The sequence below is a fragment of the Phanerochaete carnosa genome, assembly GCF_000300595.1.
Source record: "Phanerochaete carnosa HHB-10118-sp unplaced genomic scaffold PHACAscaffold_36, whole genome shotgun sequence".
In the NCBI taxonomy this organism is placed as follows: domain Eukaryota; kingdom Fungi; phylum Basidiomycota; class Agaricomycetes; order Polyporales; family Phanerochaetaceae; genus Phanerochaete; species Phanerochaete carnosa.
In genome coordinates this window covers 1-14,487 of record NW_006767663.1, presented here as the reverse complement: position 1 = coordinate 14,487, position 14,487 = coordinate 1, and the positions used below count along the sequence as shown (strand labels likewise).

General features: G+C 49.6%; 3 protein-coding genes across 3 annotated transcripts; 2 read left to right on the top strand and 1 right to left on the bottom strand.

Moving 5' to 3' along the window:
- Positions 1-143: 143 nt before the first annotated feature.
- Positions 144-1,883, bottom strand: PHACADRAFT_214456 (uncharacterized protein; the record flags this gene model as incomplete). The annotated part of the gene is made up of 17 exons (XM_007402157.1): positions 1,665-1,883; positions 1,536-1,614; positions 1,472-1,485; positions 1,323-1,421; positions 1,236-1,263; positions 1,160-1,185; positions 1,078-1,103; positions 988-1,022; positions 915-939; positions 848-859; positions 780-795; positions 685-727; positions 537-637; positions 429-488; positions 348-375; positions 233-293; positions 144-172 (listed from the first exon to the last, which is right to left on the bottom strand). The coding sequence occupies exons 1-17, from the start codon at positions 1,745-1,747 to the stop codon at positions 144-146; spliced, it is 765 nt and encodes a 254-aa protein (XP_007402219.1). The 5' UTR covers positions 1,748-1,883.
- Positions 1,884-4,460: 2,577 nt separating this feature from the next.
- Positions 4,461-4,896, top strand: PHACADRAFT_201882 (uncharacterized protein; the record flags this gene model as incomplete). Its single annotated transcript, XM_007402156.1, has 2 exons — positions 4,461-4,759; positions 4,815-4,896. 2 exons carry the CDS (start codon positions 4,461-4,463, stop codon positions 4,894-4,896), a joined length of 381 nt encoding a protein of 126 aa, XP_007402218.1.
- A 2,128-nt stretch (positions 4,897-7,024) lies between these two features.
- Positions 7,025-7,789, top strand: PHACADRAFT_73373 (uncharacterized protein; the record flags this gene model as incomplete). Its single annotated transcript, XM_007402155.1, has 2 exons — positions 7,025-7,557; positions 7,621-7,789. Coding segments are annotated over 2 exons (702 nt in total), but the record flags the coding sequence as incomplete, so codon positions are not given.
- Between the last annotated feature and the right edge of the window lie 6,698 nt (positions 7,790-14,487).

The window sequence follows — 14,487 nt, the reverse complement described above, 5'->3', positions numbered from 1 at the left end:
CCTTGTTGAGGTTATTGAGCAAGCTTTGGAGACGTCTATTAGCGGCGAGCGACGAGTTGTTATGTGCAGCTCCGAGTGTGGCACGGGAATTTAGGCTATACAAAAATTTTAGCGATGGTTTATGTGGTGATTGAAAATAGCGCTTACATAGCAAGGAGCGAATTAGCATATACTGGAAGGGAAATGCCAGAATCAGTATCGCAGGGACCCATGGAGCGCATCAGGCACGTACACTTGCTGATAGTGAAGTGCAGACCGAGAAATATCAGGTTATTATTGTGCATAGAGACCCACTTCAAGCGTCATATCAGCCTCAGTGTATTTGTAACCTCTGCAAGGCAACTCACACACGCCAAGGAAGCGATTGTGGTGAGGCTGATAGACGCATACATCAGTCGAAATACTTCGGCACGTCATCGAAATCCTACCAGGTGATCATCCCGGTTTCCACTGTATATAGCACCAGTGTATCGATGATGTCGTTCATCCTGATAGACATATGAACGTGAGACAACGGCGCAGAAGAAATCACGTACGTTGAAAGTTGAGACTTGCCCCGCCGGAGGAAGAAGCACATTGCCCCAGTGATTGCGATATCCAGGGCAACCGCAGAGCTAAGACCCATGGTAAAGATATACTAAGGCCCTATCAGAAGTCTGGACCAACTTGGAGTCTCTCACTTACGCCGTATCTCTTCACAAATCCTGAATAGCTCGACAGCCTTATCCTTAGCAACCGTAACTGTCAGTAGAGCGTCTTTGCTGCGCTTTCGCGCTTACATCTCTGACGTCGACGCTGAGGGCCGTAGATGAGTGGTAATCACTTGGCGATGTCTGTAGTCTCTCACCTGTGGCTGCCGCTGTGAAAGCAGAAAGTCAGGGAATTGATAGCACCAGAGACGAGTGACAACTGACCCAAACGGAATAGAGCTAATACGGCCTGTCACACACAATCAGTCGGGATGTTTAAGTAGGACGAGAAACGCACGAGTGGGACAGTCAAGTACAAGTTCCTGTTGCTTACTGCGAGCAAGTGGAGTCAGGCGGCGAGAAATCAAGGTCACGGAAAGGCGCTCACTTATATATATTCGATGAATAAAAAAACTAGCGTAGTGACGTTAGCCCTCATCGCACCTCCGCTGCGCAAAAGCGAAACTTACCAGTGCACAAGAAAGGTAACGAGGGCCTAATGCAGTCCGTGAGACGCGGAGAAGTCAGAGGCTCAGGGGAACGCACGGTCAGCGCAACTGAAGCTCCAACACTCCTATGAGCAGTCCGGAGGAATGAGCACAATGAATAAACAAATCTGCAAGCCAAACGCACCAGGTAATCCAATCCAGATGGTCCCATTCCCCAAAGTATTCGACCAGGTCCATCCAGCTTGCCACGCAGATCAAGCAGGTATGTAGCAAGTCCATAGCCCTATAGGAACCGTTATATACATTATTAAGCCTCGGAAGATTTGAACGCACCAGACCAGAACAACCTGAGCGTGGAGCTGGTGAGATACGCACAAGAGCGTGAGTAAGGACTTACCATGCATTTTATCCCGATGTGGTCCTTCGAGTACACGCGACTGTACATGTACACCTGCATAGAGACGATGCCCGACAGACTGAGGCAATGTCAGCTGTGGACCCCCGGAGAACAAAAGAGACCACCTACAAGACGCCTACGAAAGTCCCCACCAGTGTCGCGCCATACATTGCACGCAAAGTGGACAGGGAGCCGCTGCCACCGGACGACATGACCTCCGGGAGTTGGAAGGCTCAATATTCAACTGCAAGCTGGAGTTCTGGTTGCTGGGGGCCGGAGCTCATGGAAAGCCTGCTACTGCGAACACCGGGGTTGTCAGTATGAAAAAGAGCTAGCAATCATAACCTTACGAACAGGTATCAGAGTCCCACGAGGTCAGAAAGATGGGCATCACGGTCCCCATTGATTAAGGGGTCATCTGCCGACTTTAGCGGATAATTGGACGTGCACTTGATATGATGCAATGATAAACTCGCCAGGTTCCCACTTCAAGTCTGGGAGAGTTTCTTCATTTGTATGTCAAGTATGCAAACGCAGGAGGTCGTCCGGGCCTCGAAAGTCCCACAGATGATGCCGTGACCTGCTACAACTTGAGCTGGACCTGCAGACGTCAGGTGGTTCTATGTTATGACACATACGCATAGAGTCATGCCTCAGACGCAGGGGCTACGGCATGGGCTACGGCATGGACTACGGCATGGACTGCGAGCTGAAGATGATGGTTACGGTCAAGAAATATACCTCCAATGGGTGAAATGCCACTGCTTGGCATGTGAAATATCAGCGGACGAAACAACACAAACGCTTCGTTTTGCCCCCCCATCACAGGAGCGCGGCGGTTCTCGTTACTCTGCCGAGTCTGCTCAGATCTAGACGAGAACATCAAAAGCTTATGGCTTATATGACCAATTTTGTATAAACTATTCAGCGTCATCCTGGAGTCGAAGCGGGGAGCACAACTCGTCTCACCTGGTCATGACTGTACAGGTGCGGTCCACAGGCGGACACGGAAACGCACTGGCATCCGCCTGCAATGAGACGCTGATGCTGCATCTTGTCCATACTGTGTTCGACTTAACCGACGCGATGGTTGGAATTTGGAAACAAGACAAAGTCTCCGCTGACGTAGGCTGACGTAAGCGACTGATGTAGTAGACGCTAAGACGCGTCCGTTCCCGCGCTCCCGCCAATGAGAGGACGACCGCATCTACCCAGCATCTCTGGCCTGTATCTGGAACTTTCTTGCCTTAGGAAATGCATGATATGTGGGCCGGAGTTGCCGCAGCCAGACATCAAGGGAAAGTCGCGTGTAACCCCGGCTGTCTTCATCTGAAGTTTAGCAGCGCATTTTCAGCAGTTCCACTCTCGCAGCTAACTCTATCTAGAAATTGGCCAGTCATATCTTGGGCTTAAGCACAGCTCCAGGATGGTCTCGCTGCGGATAGCGTACACCCACCGGCGCTCAATCAGCGCGGACATACACGAGGCCCTACTCTCCACTTCTGTCACGCTTCGAAAGAAGACGCACACGACGACCATCGCGGTAAACCTCCAGGTTGCTCCAACGACGAAGAAATTCCCACGTTGGGGCTTGAGGGCAGGCATGGCCGGGACCTCTTGCGCGACGTCACGGTTTCGCCGAGTGTCGAACGCCTGTATCTGGACCCGGAGCCTGTGTCTGGTGGCAGGTTGCGCGCACTGTTCTGGCTGAGCCGCAACAATCAAACTGTCGTCGAGCTCCGGGCTATGATGGAGACATGCATCTCGAGTCACTGGGCTATCTTGGCAAGACTGACAGGCCGCTGCTGTCTGTGCACACTTTGTGCATGTGAATACATGTCCTTTTCACTGTGAGCTTCATACAGGCCTAGATGTAGCGTTCAATGGACCTCTGAAAGGCAACCGACTTGGGAGGGCGAAAATGAGCCATTGCCACCATACCAGCCCGATCTCTGTCGTACCACCAGCAATACTTTAGCAGAATGAGAACGCACTCATTTGAAGCATCCAAAGCCAGGCGGCGGCAACGGTGGCGGGACGGGTGTGCGCGGCGGCGAGACGAGCGGAGTGAAGCAAGCGGGCTTGATGCCGGTCGCGCGCACAACCAACGGTACGCGTCCGAGTGAGAATAACGGTGATGGCACTGGCAGTACTGGATCAGCAGCAGTGACAGGAATGGCGAGAACGATGAGGGCGCTGACTCCAATGGACCATGGACGCGACTGGTCCGCGGCGATACGACTGTCCTTGCCACGTGGTTTCAAGTTCTTCTTTCAAGGAGGTAGATGCCAGAATGCGACCCCAGCCAACGAGGAGCCTAGCAACACCACCACCAAGTAATACCTAGATGAGTGCTACGGATGTGACTTGGCAGGCGGAGTTTCTGAGAGGGATGGTCCTGGATACGACTGTCACAGAGCACGTGCTGGATGACCACCAAAATTTCGCGAGAATCGTGACTCAAATTGACCGCTCTCACGAACTATGACCCGACTACCCCGACAATGAACGAAGCAAAACTTCCCGGGGAGATCCTCCGAGACATCCTTGGCCTCACTCTATCCATACCTGAAGAGGGATGGGAAGGGAAAGCGGTGTGAAGACCGGACGGGGGCCATTCGTCGGCTGCGGGTGGAGGGTGGTTGCGGGAAGGATTTGTACACGATTGTGAAGCATGCGCCGAATATTCGGATACTATACATCTCGGCGTATGTCAAGGCGTCGGAAGGTATTGCGGGCCTGCGGAGAGCACTTCCAGTCATGCGTCCGGAAAAGCTGTACTGACAGGACGTAGGATGCCGTACCAACAAGGCGGTCATCGAGGTCAAAGCTCTTCTCGAATCCTGCATATCACACTCTTGGACATCGTTGGTAAGCACCAGATTGCTCTTGCATTCCACGTCGACCCCTGAATATCGAATCCTGATGCCTGCTCAGAAATCTGTTGCCCTAGACTACTTCTTCGACATGACGCCGGAGACAGCTGCGGCTTTGTCAAAAGCGCCTGCGCTGGAAGAGCTGAATATTGACAGCAGCTTTGAGATGGAAAGGTGGATTGAAAGAGGCTATATGCGGATTATCGGTGAAAACGCGAATCTTAGAGATATTCGTTCGATGGGAAGTCGTGCGAAGGACACTATCGAGGGGGGGCTGCGGGAGACAAGGATCCCAGAACGTATTGTAAAAATGATCAACTTCATAGAAGCCGAGGAGGACAGAGTATGGTAAGTTATCATCTGGAAGGGCTGTACAATCTTGTGGCTGACACGTTGTACTCAGGCTTCGGATATTCGAACGCGAGGAAGAGCTTTTGAGGATGGAGGCGGGAGAAGCTGGAACTGACAATGGTGAGGAGGAATGACATAACTCGGTTGCTTCTGCAGGCAATACACCTTGGTGATGGAAGTCATCGGCTAGTGCCTCCTACAAGCATACATGGCCCAGGGTAACTAGATACACTCAGGGGTTGGTATGAGCAAGTGTCCGAGTCTATCCTGATCGTGGCCGCACAACACGTCTAGCTATGAATTTCACCTAATCGGGATTACACGAACGGGGAAAACAAGAGGTCCCATCCTTTCTATCGCTCGCTGTACGTCTATTGTCCACAATAGCGAAGCAACACGATTCAGAGGGCATTAAGCCCCATGGCGATACTCGCGTGCGCGCGTGGCGGCGGCAGTAGAACATTATGGTTGGTTCTGACGTGTCCAGGTTGAGTCGGGAAACGCTTGAGCAGAAACTCGCTAGGGTTCAGTTGATATTTAGCGCCATGTAGAGTGGTCCCGGCAGAGGGAGTGGCCAAAGAGGAGCTAAGGACACAGTAGACCACGGGTGTGGTATCCGTTGTAGGTGTTGTTAGCTTAAATCTCGACAAGAATACCCACACACAACCGCCACGCTCAACCTACTAGTGGAGCTCGTACGTTGATACTCTGGTGTATATTGCACATTTTATTCGTCAGGGATACTTCTAGAAACAATTGATTATGTGAAAACCCAGTCGCCTCAAGGCGGGATCAAGGCGGGATCAAGTACTGTTTGTTCTTCGATTACATCACAACACACCACCCTCCACGCTGCTCGAAGATGCGGCCGTGCACACTACGCATGTGCGTGTAGCATTCTCTATCGATGTTGAACGCAGCGAGACAGAACCAGCAAATGTGCGCGCCGCAGCGGCACGAGACGTGCTGGCATCCGCCGTCCTTGAAGATCGGCGTCTGGCACCGCGGGCAGCGCTGGATGCCCGACGCGCGGCTATTGATGTAGTCCTCGCTCGCGTCCTCGCTCGTAGCAGCCGCGCAGGACTGACCACGATGCGTGTTATTGCCGCAGGCAGCACACGCACTCGCAAAGCACGCTGGGCACTTGACGGTCGCAGAGCCATCTTCGCGCGTGCTGCGTGAGTAAAGCTGTGTGCACCCTGGCGTTTTGCACGGCCGGAGGACGTCCGGGTGCTTGTTACAATCGGTCCATTATCCTGATATATGTTTTTCCTTTTATTCTCTATTCTCCGGATAAATAGCGCTACTCGGACGTTCTACTCTTTTCCGAGTTATTCCTTTCTGGGTAATTTCCAAACCACTTCCATTTCCTGGACATTCTCGTATATACGTTGTCCCTTCTCTGCTGATCCCGCAGTAGCTAGGTTAGTATAAATACCAGCCGGAAATGTTGTGTACTTTAGCTTCGGCCTCCTGTATTATCAGTCGCTTTCTATATCATTTCCCGGACTTTGCCTAAGTCCATGTTCAGCACACTACAACTCTTACATTAGGCCGAAGCTCCCTTCACTGGTGACCAGACGTACATGGTCCAAACCCCCCATTACCAGAACTACAAGTCAGCAAAGCGCTGAACTTGCACCGGAAAGGTGCCGAAATCGAGCACACAGACACCACACTAGCCAATGACGAGACTATCATTTCCAGACATGAGACAACAAGTGGCACAGGTGCAGAGAAGTCATCTGCATACACAGAGACGACGAATCAAATGCCGAAGCGATCGAGGAAATCTCTGATTGGCTTATCGAGGTCACCAGAGACCAATCTGCAGAGCGTATCGAAGCCCAACAAGAGGGAGATCTAGGAGACGACTTCACGGATACTTTCGAAGCCCTCTCAGACACTGACCAAGAACCAGAAGATGTTTATCAATAACTGGAAGTGCCAGAAGATAACATGGCAACACAGACAACAACCCTCACTAATGAGGAGCTGTTAGAAGAACTCCTCCAGCGCACACACTTCCAAGGACAAGCCACCATAGCTGAACTACATCAGGCATTGCAATATATCCATAACCCACCACTGCCAGCACCAATATGGGCTGCAGCTGCTCACATCGGAGGCCAAGGACCTCCAGGAGGAATTCCCGGACAACCAGGAGGTGGAGGCAGAGGTGGACCACCAGGAGGAGGACCACCTGGAGGCAGAGGAGGATCAATCCCAGCAGCTCTAGGACCAAACCCCATTGACCCTTAGCTGCTAGCAGCATTTACTGCTGCCTTACGCAACGCCCTCCCCCAGGAAGAGATAGGCAAGCCAGCCAAATTTTCCGGAGATATCGAGAAAGCCTGGGATTTCATCCACCAATGCGAGATGTATTTCCTCTCCAAGGCCTCGCAATTTCCAAATGATCAGGCAAAGATTCACTTTGCAGACTCGCTCATGAAAGACTCAGGGAAGAAACAACCCCGGAAATGGGCAACGGTCAAGGAGAAGTTGTATCTCCTTCAAGGATGGCCCACCTGGGCCACACATCGTCAAGACTTCTTGGAGGCCTACAAAACAACCGACCCAAAATCCAAAGCCATGGTTGAACTCCACCAAATTGTCCAAAAAGACCATGAGACGGTCAACGAATACAACGTGCACTTCAACACGTTGATCGCAGAAGCAGAAATAGTCAACCCAGACGCTGACGGAAACCTCCTCCAACAATACCTTCGCGGATTAAAGGAATCCCTTGCGCGCCAGCTGATCGCCCACATGCTGATCAATGCCGCCCTTTCCCAGTGGCAACAACAGGCCCTCGAGCTGGACAACAGGCTCGGAATTCTCAAGCGTATCAAGAACAGACAGATGCACCTTCCTACCAATTCTGGAACTGCGACAACCACCTCGACATCATCCACCCGTGATCCTAATGCCATGGATGTAGATGCCCTTAATACCGGACAAAGTGGAATTAAGTGCTACAATTGCGGAAAATTTGGGCATATCTCCAGAGAATGCAGACAACCTCGGCAAGCAGGAGAAAGAGGAGCCTACCGAGGAGGAGGAAACCAAAGAGGCAGAGGCCGAGGAGGTAGAGGAAACTGGAGAAGCTATCAAGGCGACCCATCCAGAAATCGTCCCTACGTCCAAGTTACTCAATGGGACAGAAATCCAAGCTCTCCTCACCCACCAGCAGTCAGCAATCCAACTCCAGTAGACTCACACACAACCCCATCGCGCATCGACGTTGACGCCATGCTGAGCTCCATCCCACTCCCCAATCTCGATCGAATCATCTACGACCACTACTACAATCGCACTGGAAAAGACGATAATCCGGATTTTACCCAGTGAGGTCAACGCCAGCTGTTGAACCTCTTCGAATTTCGATTTCATCTGTACTAGTAGCAGACATGAAGGCCCAGGCAATGAAATTACCTGTTATCATGAAATCGGAAGGAAATGCTGGAACAAAAATCAATGTGCTCATCGACTCTGGAGCTCAGGGCAAGTTCATCAACCGACAAGTTGTACGGAGACTACAGCTCCGTGAATACCCTTTGGCAAAACCAATACCAGTATTCAATGTTGATGGAACTCCCAACCGATTTGGATTTATTCAGAATTACGTAGAACCCACGGTACAAATCGGCAGCAGAGAAACCAAGGAACGAATGTTTGTCACTCACCTAGGAAAGCAAGATGCTATTCTAGGAATTGATTGGCTGCAACACCACAACCCACAAATTAACTGGAAATACGGGATACTCAACTTCACTCCTCGAAAAGTTGTCCTAGAAGAAGAACCGGACTCGGAAGGCAGAATTATCCAAGTCTCCTCTGCCGATGACACTAGACTCCTCACCAAACATCTCCTAGTCCAATGTGATGGAAGAGCTGTCCCAACGAGAAGATCTCCCGAAACAGCAGGATACGACCTTACCGCAATAGAAGACTCAGTCATTTCCCCTCACACTCAAGCAAAGGTACCAACTGGATTACGAATGACACCTCCACCTGGTACCTACCTACGTATTGCCCCACGAAGTGGATTAGCACTCAAAGAAATTGATGTTGTGGCAGGAGTAGTTAACAGGGACTACACGGGAGAAATACAAGTCATTTTGGTCAATCACGGGGATACCCCTTTCACAATCACCAAAGGTGACCACATCGCCCAGGTGATTGTAGAAAGAATTGCTCAACCACCAATCCAGGAAGTGAAGGAACTACTCGCGACAGACTGAGGAAACCAAGGTTTTGGATCAACAGGGATAGATGACAGGTTCCAGCCGATGTTGGACACCACCATCTGAGCCCTCCATATGGCGAATGACCCAGAAGCACCACCCCTCTTTCGCATCTCATCAACGACCATTGAGCAAGGTGATGAAATAACTGGAGATTATGTAGCCGCATGGATACCGAATTCCGGTGAAATCCATACCATCCTGGTCACAACCACAGTCGCACAGGCAATACTAGGGCTCTCCATTCGAATGAAGATCAACCCGGCCATGACTCTCGCACAAGAGGCAGAAATGCGGAAACCTGAGACGACGCTCCCCGACTATCTCCAACCCTATTCAGTGGTATTCGAGAAGAAAGCTGCAGAGAGGTTTCCTGAAGAAAGATCTTACAACCATGCCATAGATCTTAAACCGGAATTTGCTCCCAAAGATTGCAAGGTCTACCCCCTATCTCCGCTAGAAGAATCAAAGATGAACGACTTCATTGATGAGAATCTACGGAAAGGATACATTCGCCCATCTAAGTCACCCATGGCTTCCCCCTTCTTTTTTGTCGGCAAAAAGAACAGAGATCTACGCCCTTGCCAAGACTACCGCTATCTCAACAAAGGAACGATCAAGAACTCCTACCCACTACCACTGATATCTGACCTTGTCGATCGAATCAAGGGATGGAAATGATTCACCAAAATGGATCTCCGGTCAGGGTATAATAACGTCAGAATCAAAGAAGGAGACCAATGGAAAGCAGCGTTCAAGACGAGTCGAGGACTTTTCGAACCCACAGTCATGTTCTTTGGACTGTGCAACTCTCCGGCAACCTTCCAAGCCATGATGAATGACATATTTCAAGACATGATCACCGAAGGTTGGATCCAGATCTACATGGACGACATTCTGATCGGTGGAACAGACTCGGCGGATATCCAGCGCAAAATGATCCGAGTCGTCCAACGACTTCAAGAAAACGACTTGTATCTTAAACCGGAGAAGTGCATTTTCAACATTGAGAAGGTAGAATTCCTGGGCATGATTGTTTCGCACAACAAGATCAAGATGGATCTGGTAAAAGTCAATGGCGTACTGCAGTAGCTGACTTCCACCACGGTCAAACAAGTACGAGAATTCCTAGACTTTGGAAACTTCTACAGAAGGTTCATAGATCACTACTCCGACATCGTACGACCACTGGTGGATCTTACAAAAAAGGATGCACCATTTATTTGGACCCTGGAATGTCAGAGAGCTTTCGACAAACTCAAACGGCAATTCACCACAGCCCCTGTCCTACTAATGCCAGATCAAACCAAGTCGTTTGTTCTAAAATGCGATGCATCACTAGTTGCAACCGCTGCAGTACTCCGTCAACAGGACATTAATGGCAACTGGCATCCAATTGTCTATCTTTCTCAATCTCTCCTACCGGCCAAACGAAACTACGAGATCTACGATCGTGAACTTCTCGCCATCATTAGAGCGTTGGAAGCATGGCGACATTACCTCCTCGGGACGCGATTTCCACTTCAGATATTGACTGACCATAAGAATCTGATGTACTTCTGCGCAGCTAGACGGCTCAACCGGAGACAAGTAAGATGGCAATTATTCCTCTCCCAGTTTGACTTCACACTCCATCATTGCCCAGGTTCGCAACTAGTACAGTCGGACGCTCTCACCTGAAATTCTGGACCCTTCCATTCCATGGACGACAATGTTGATCAAATCCTCCTGCCAGACACGCTTTTTGCTGAAACGAATATTCGCTCACTACACATCGCTCAATCTCTGCTGATGCAATTGGATGGCCCACAACACTTCACTGTGACAAATACTGATGAGGCGTTACTAGATCGCATTCAAAAGACGGGACGAACAGATGACTACGCAAACTCCGTCCGTACAGCAATGCAGAATAATCACATTTCCTGCACAGACGACCATAGATGATTAAATGGAAAACAACGGCATCTTATACTACCAATCCCGATGCTACGTACCATCTGACCTCACACTTCGCCGAGAGATCACAAAGCTCTACCATGACGCCCCAGTGTTCGGACACCCCGGACGATTCAAAACAGCGGAATTACTGACGCGTAACTTCTTCTGGCCAGGGATACGATCATTTGTGTCCAGTTACGTGCAAGGATGCGCGGCATGCCAACAGATGAAAGTCAATACTCACCCGACCACTCCACCACTGCAACCGATACGGGCAACTCACCGGTCTAGGCCTTTCGCATTCGTTACATGCGACTTCATCACCGCACTACCTCTCTCACAAGGTTTTACATCCTTAATGGTCGTAGTCGACCATGACTCTACGAAGGGGGTAATTATAATCCCCTGCACAGAAAGGACAGACGCAACAATGATGGCAATGTTCTACCACAATCACGTTTTCCAGAGATTTGGAATGCCGGACAAGTTCCTGTCCGATCGAGGACCTCAATTCGACTCTCTCGTCTTAAAAGAACTATGGAAGCTAACTGGTGTAGAAGGATGAATGAGCACGGCGTATCACCCACAGACTGATGGAGAAACTGAACGCATGAATAGGGAAATTGAGGCATATTTCCGGATATTCTGTTCTACCCATCCCTACAATTGGGCCAACCACATCCCCAACCTCAAATTCGCATTCAATAATTGGGAACATTCTGCGACAAAACATTCGCCGTTCTTTCTCATGTTTGGCTCACATCCTAAGGCACTCCCGACGAACTTCGCACAATCAAAAGTTCCGTCAATTCAAGAATGGCTTTGGATAAGGCAGAAGGCCCATGACGAAGCAGGAGCGGCTTTAGATTACGCCACAGCTCAAATGGCAGGAAGATTACACCGGAAATTCATCCCATTCACTGAAGGTCAGAAGGTATGACTGGAGATGACTCACTATGAAGACGGTTACCCCTTCAAGAAGATGGCACCCAAGAGACACGGACCGTTCAAAGTGCAGAAGGTCCTTTCGAAGCTAGTATACAAACTAGCCCTTTCAAGCACTATGAAGATCCACCCCATGGTACATGCTTCCCTACTCACGCCATACCACGAGACACCACAGCATGGGAAGAACTTCCTAGAACCACCACCGGAGATCATAGACGGGCACGATGAATACGAGGTGGAAGCAATTCTTGCACACCAACCCTGGTATAGACATCGCCGGTATTTAGTCAAGTGGAAACATCAATCCACGGCCGAGAATTCATGGAAACCAGAGGGCAACCTGAAGAATGCAGTGGAAATCCCGAAAAAGTATAACGAGGTCAAAAGAATTGCCCCAACCACTAAGCAGCCAACTTCCAAGTCGACTACTATAGCATGGCGCCTTACTCATTCCACTACCGCAACGGCAGTCCCGAGGCCACTCTCGGAGAGACTACACCTTCCGCATCCTCGACTTCCTCCTCTCCAGTTCAAGAGGAAACTTTGGTTGACCGCGACAGCCCCGAACCCAAATTCACCACCAACGACGTCCAGCAAGGGATTGCCACGGCTCTCAAAGAACTTGCTGGCAAATTCCAGCGACACCAGGAAGAGAACCCCAAACCCATCCCAATTCCTCCGGGGTTCCACTTCGGAACCCGCATCCGCATCACCGCTCGAAACACCAACACCCTTGACAATGAATTTGACCTCAACAACTCTCCCACGCACCTCGCTTACTTTGGAGACATTGTCAACAACCTCCAACGTCGTAGAGGGTGGATCAACAAGATTGACAACATTGCCCATGACCGAACAGCGCTCCAGGCCTTACTCGATGCAACCGACAACACGACTTCCGGCACGCTATTTGCAGGAATTGTGGAGAAAGGACGAGAAGTCCAAGCCGGGTTCGACAAGGTGGCAAGAGACGGATGAGCCATCAGGGAGGCAGTCGAGGCAATTCAAAGGAATGCAGTCGATCTTTCCTGACGAGTTTGAGAAACTCAACCACACCTTTGACGATTTCCGCGTAACAGCACTTGCCTACACAACAACTGATCAAAACGCCACAGAAGCTGTTAACCGCATTTTGACACAAGAATTCGGTAATATCAACGTCGACCACCCTGAACCCGGAGAACTCCTCGTCAGACCATGCGCTAGTCAGCGGGTTTGTAACCCTCGCAATCCCCCTCGCCCTATGTATCGCACCCGCGCCCCTCGTAATTCTGGCTCGCACTCTCTGCACGAAGGTTCTCAGTCCTTTCGAGAACAGACATCACGCTCACGCTCTCCTGGCCGCACGCACTTTACGTCCCAGAATGCCACGGACAAATTCTTCACTGCCCCAGAGTCCTTCTCAGCAGCTCTTCAACGAGCGACTTCATACCCGCAACGTCGCCGCTCTGGTAGCCCGATTACTACTGGAGTTATCGGTTGCACTTTCCCTGGGAACTCCGAGGCTAACCCCGTTATCCTCAATTGAAATACTCCTACAAGACTTATTTGCAGAGCTCATTGGCTAGAAGAGGAGCTAATGTTACAATCGATCCGTTATCCCAATATATGTTTTTCCTTTTATTCTCTATTCTCCGGATAAATAGCGCTACTCGGACGTTCTACTCTTTTCCGAGTTATTCCTTTCCGGGTTATTTCCAAACCACTTCCATTTCCTGGACATTCTCGTATATACGTTGTCCCTTCTCTGCTGATCCCGCAGTAGCTAGGTTAGTATAAATACCAGCCGGAAATGTTGTGTACTTTAGCTTCGGCCTCCTGTATTATCAGTTGCTTTCTATATCATTTCCCGGACTTCGCCTAAGTCCATGTTCAGCACACTACAACTCTTACAGTGCTGTTCAATGTATGCGTGGAAAGCAGTCTCGAGCAGTTGCTGGAACTTTCCCGCGTTGTCATGCACCATAATTATAAGTATAGGAAAACTAAAGAAATAATAGGCATTCAAATCAAAAAGAAACTGCTTACTCAGAGCTGCAAAGTAAGCATAAACACTTAAGCTTACTAAAAGTGAATCAATGACTAATAATATGACTCAGCTTCTCAGTAATCTAGAAACTATGCTTAGTAAAGATCTATGCTCAACAGCTATGAATTACCAAAATATAGTAATACTCTAACAAACATTAGTAATAGCTTACCAATACATTAGTAAAACAGACAGAAGGCTGACTAATACAGACAAAATGCTTATTAATAAAAGTAGAAGTAGCTTAGTAATTACAGTAGAATAGAAGAGCCAGTTTTGCTATTGGCTAAGGAACAACAGGCTGAAAGGTATAAATAGGAGAGGTTCTCTGAGAGCAAAAGGACAGGAACACACCAACCCACCAAGCACCACACACACTCTCAAGGATTTAGCTAGCAGCAAACCTGCAGTTAATCTCCTGAGCTCTTTAGCTCTCAAAGAATAGACTCCTTTCTTTAAAGCCTAGGAAATTCCTTAAGCACAGTAAAGCCTCTGACTTTCTAATAACCTGAAGGGAAACGCCCTTGGTATAGTGCACGAGTTCACTATTTGACTAACCC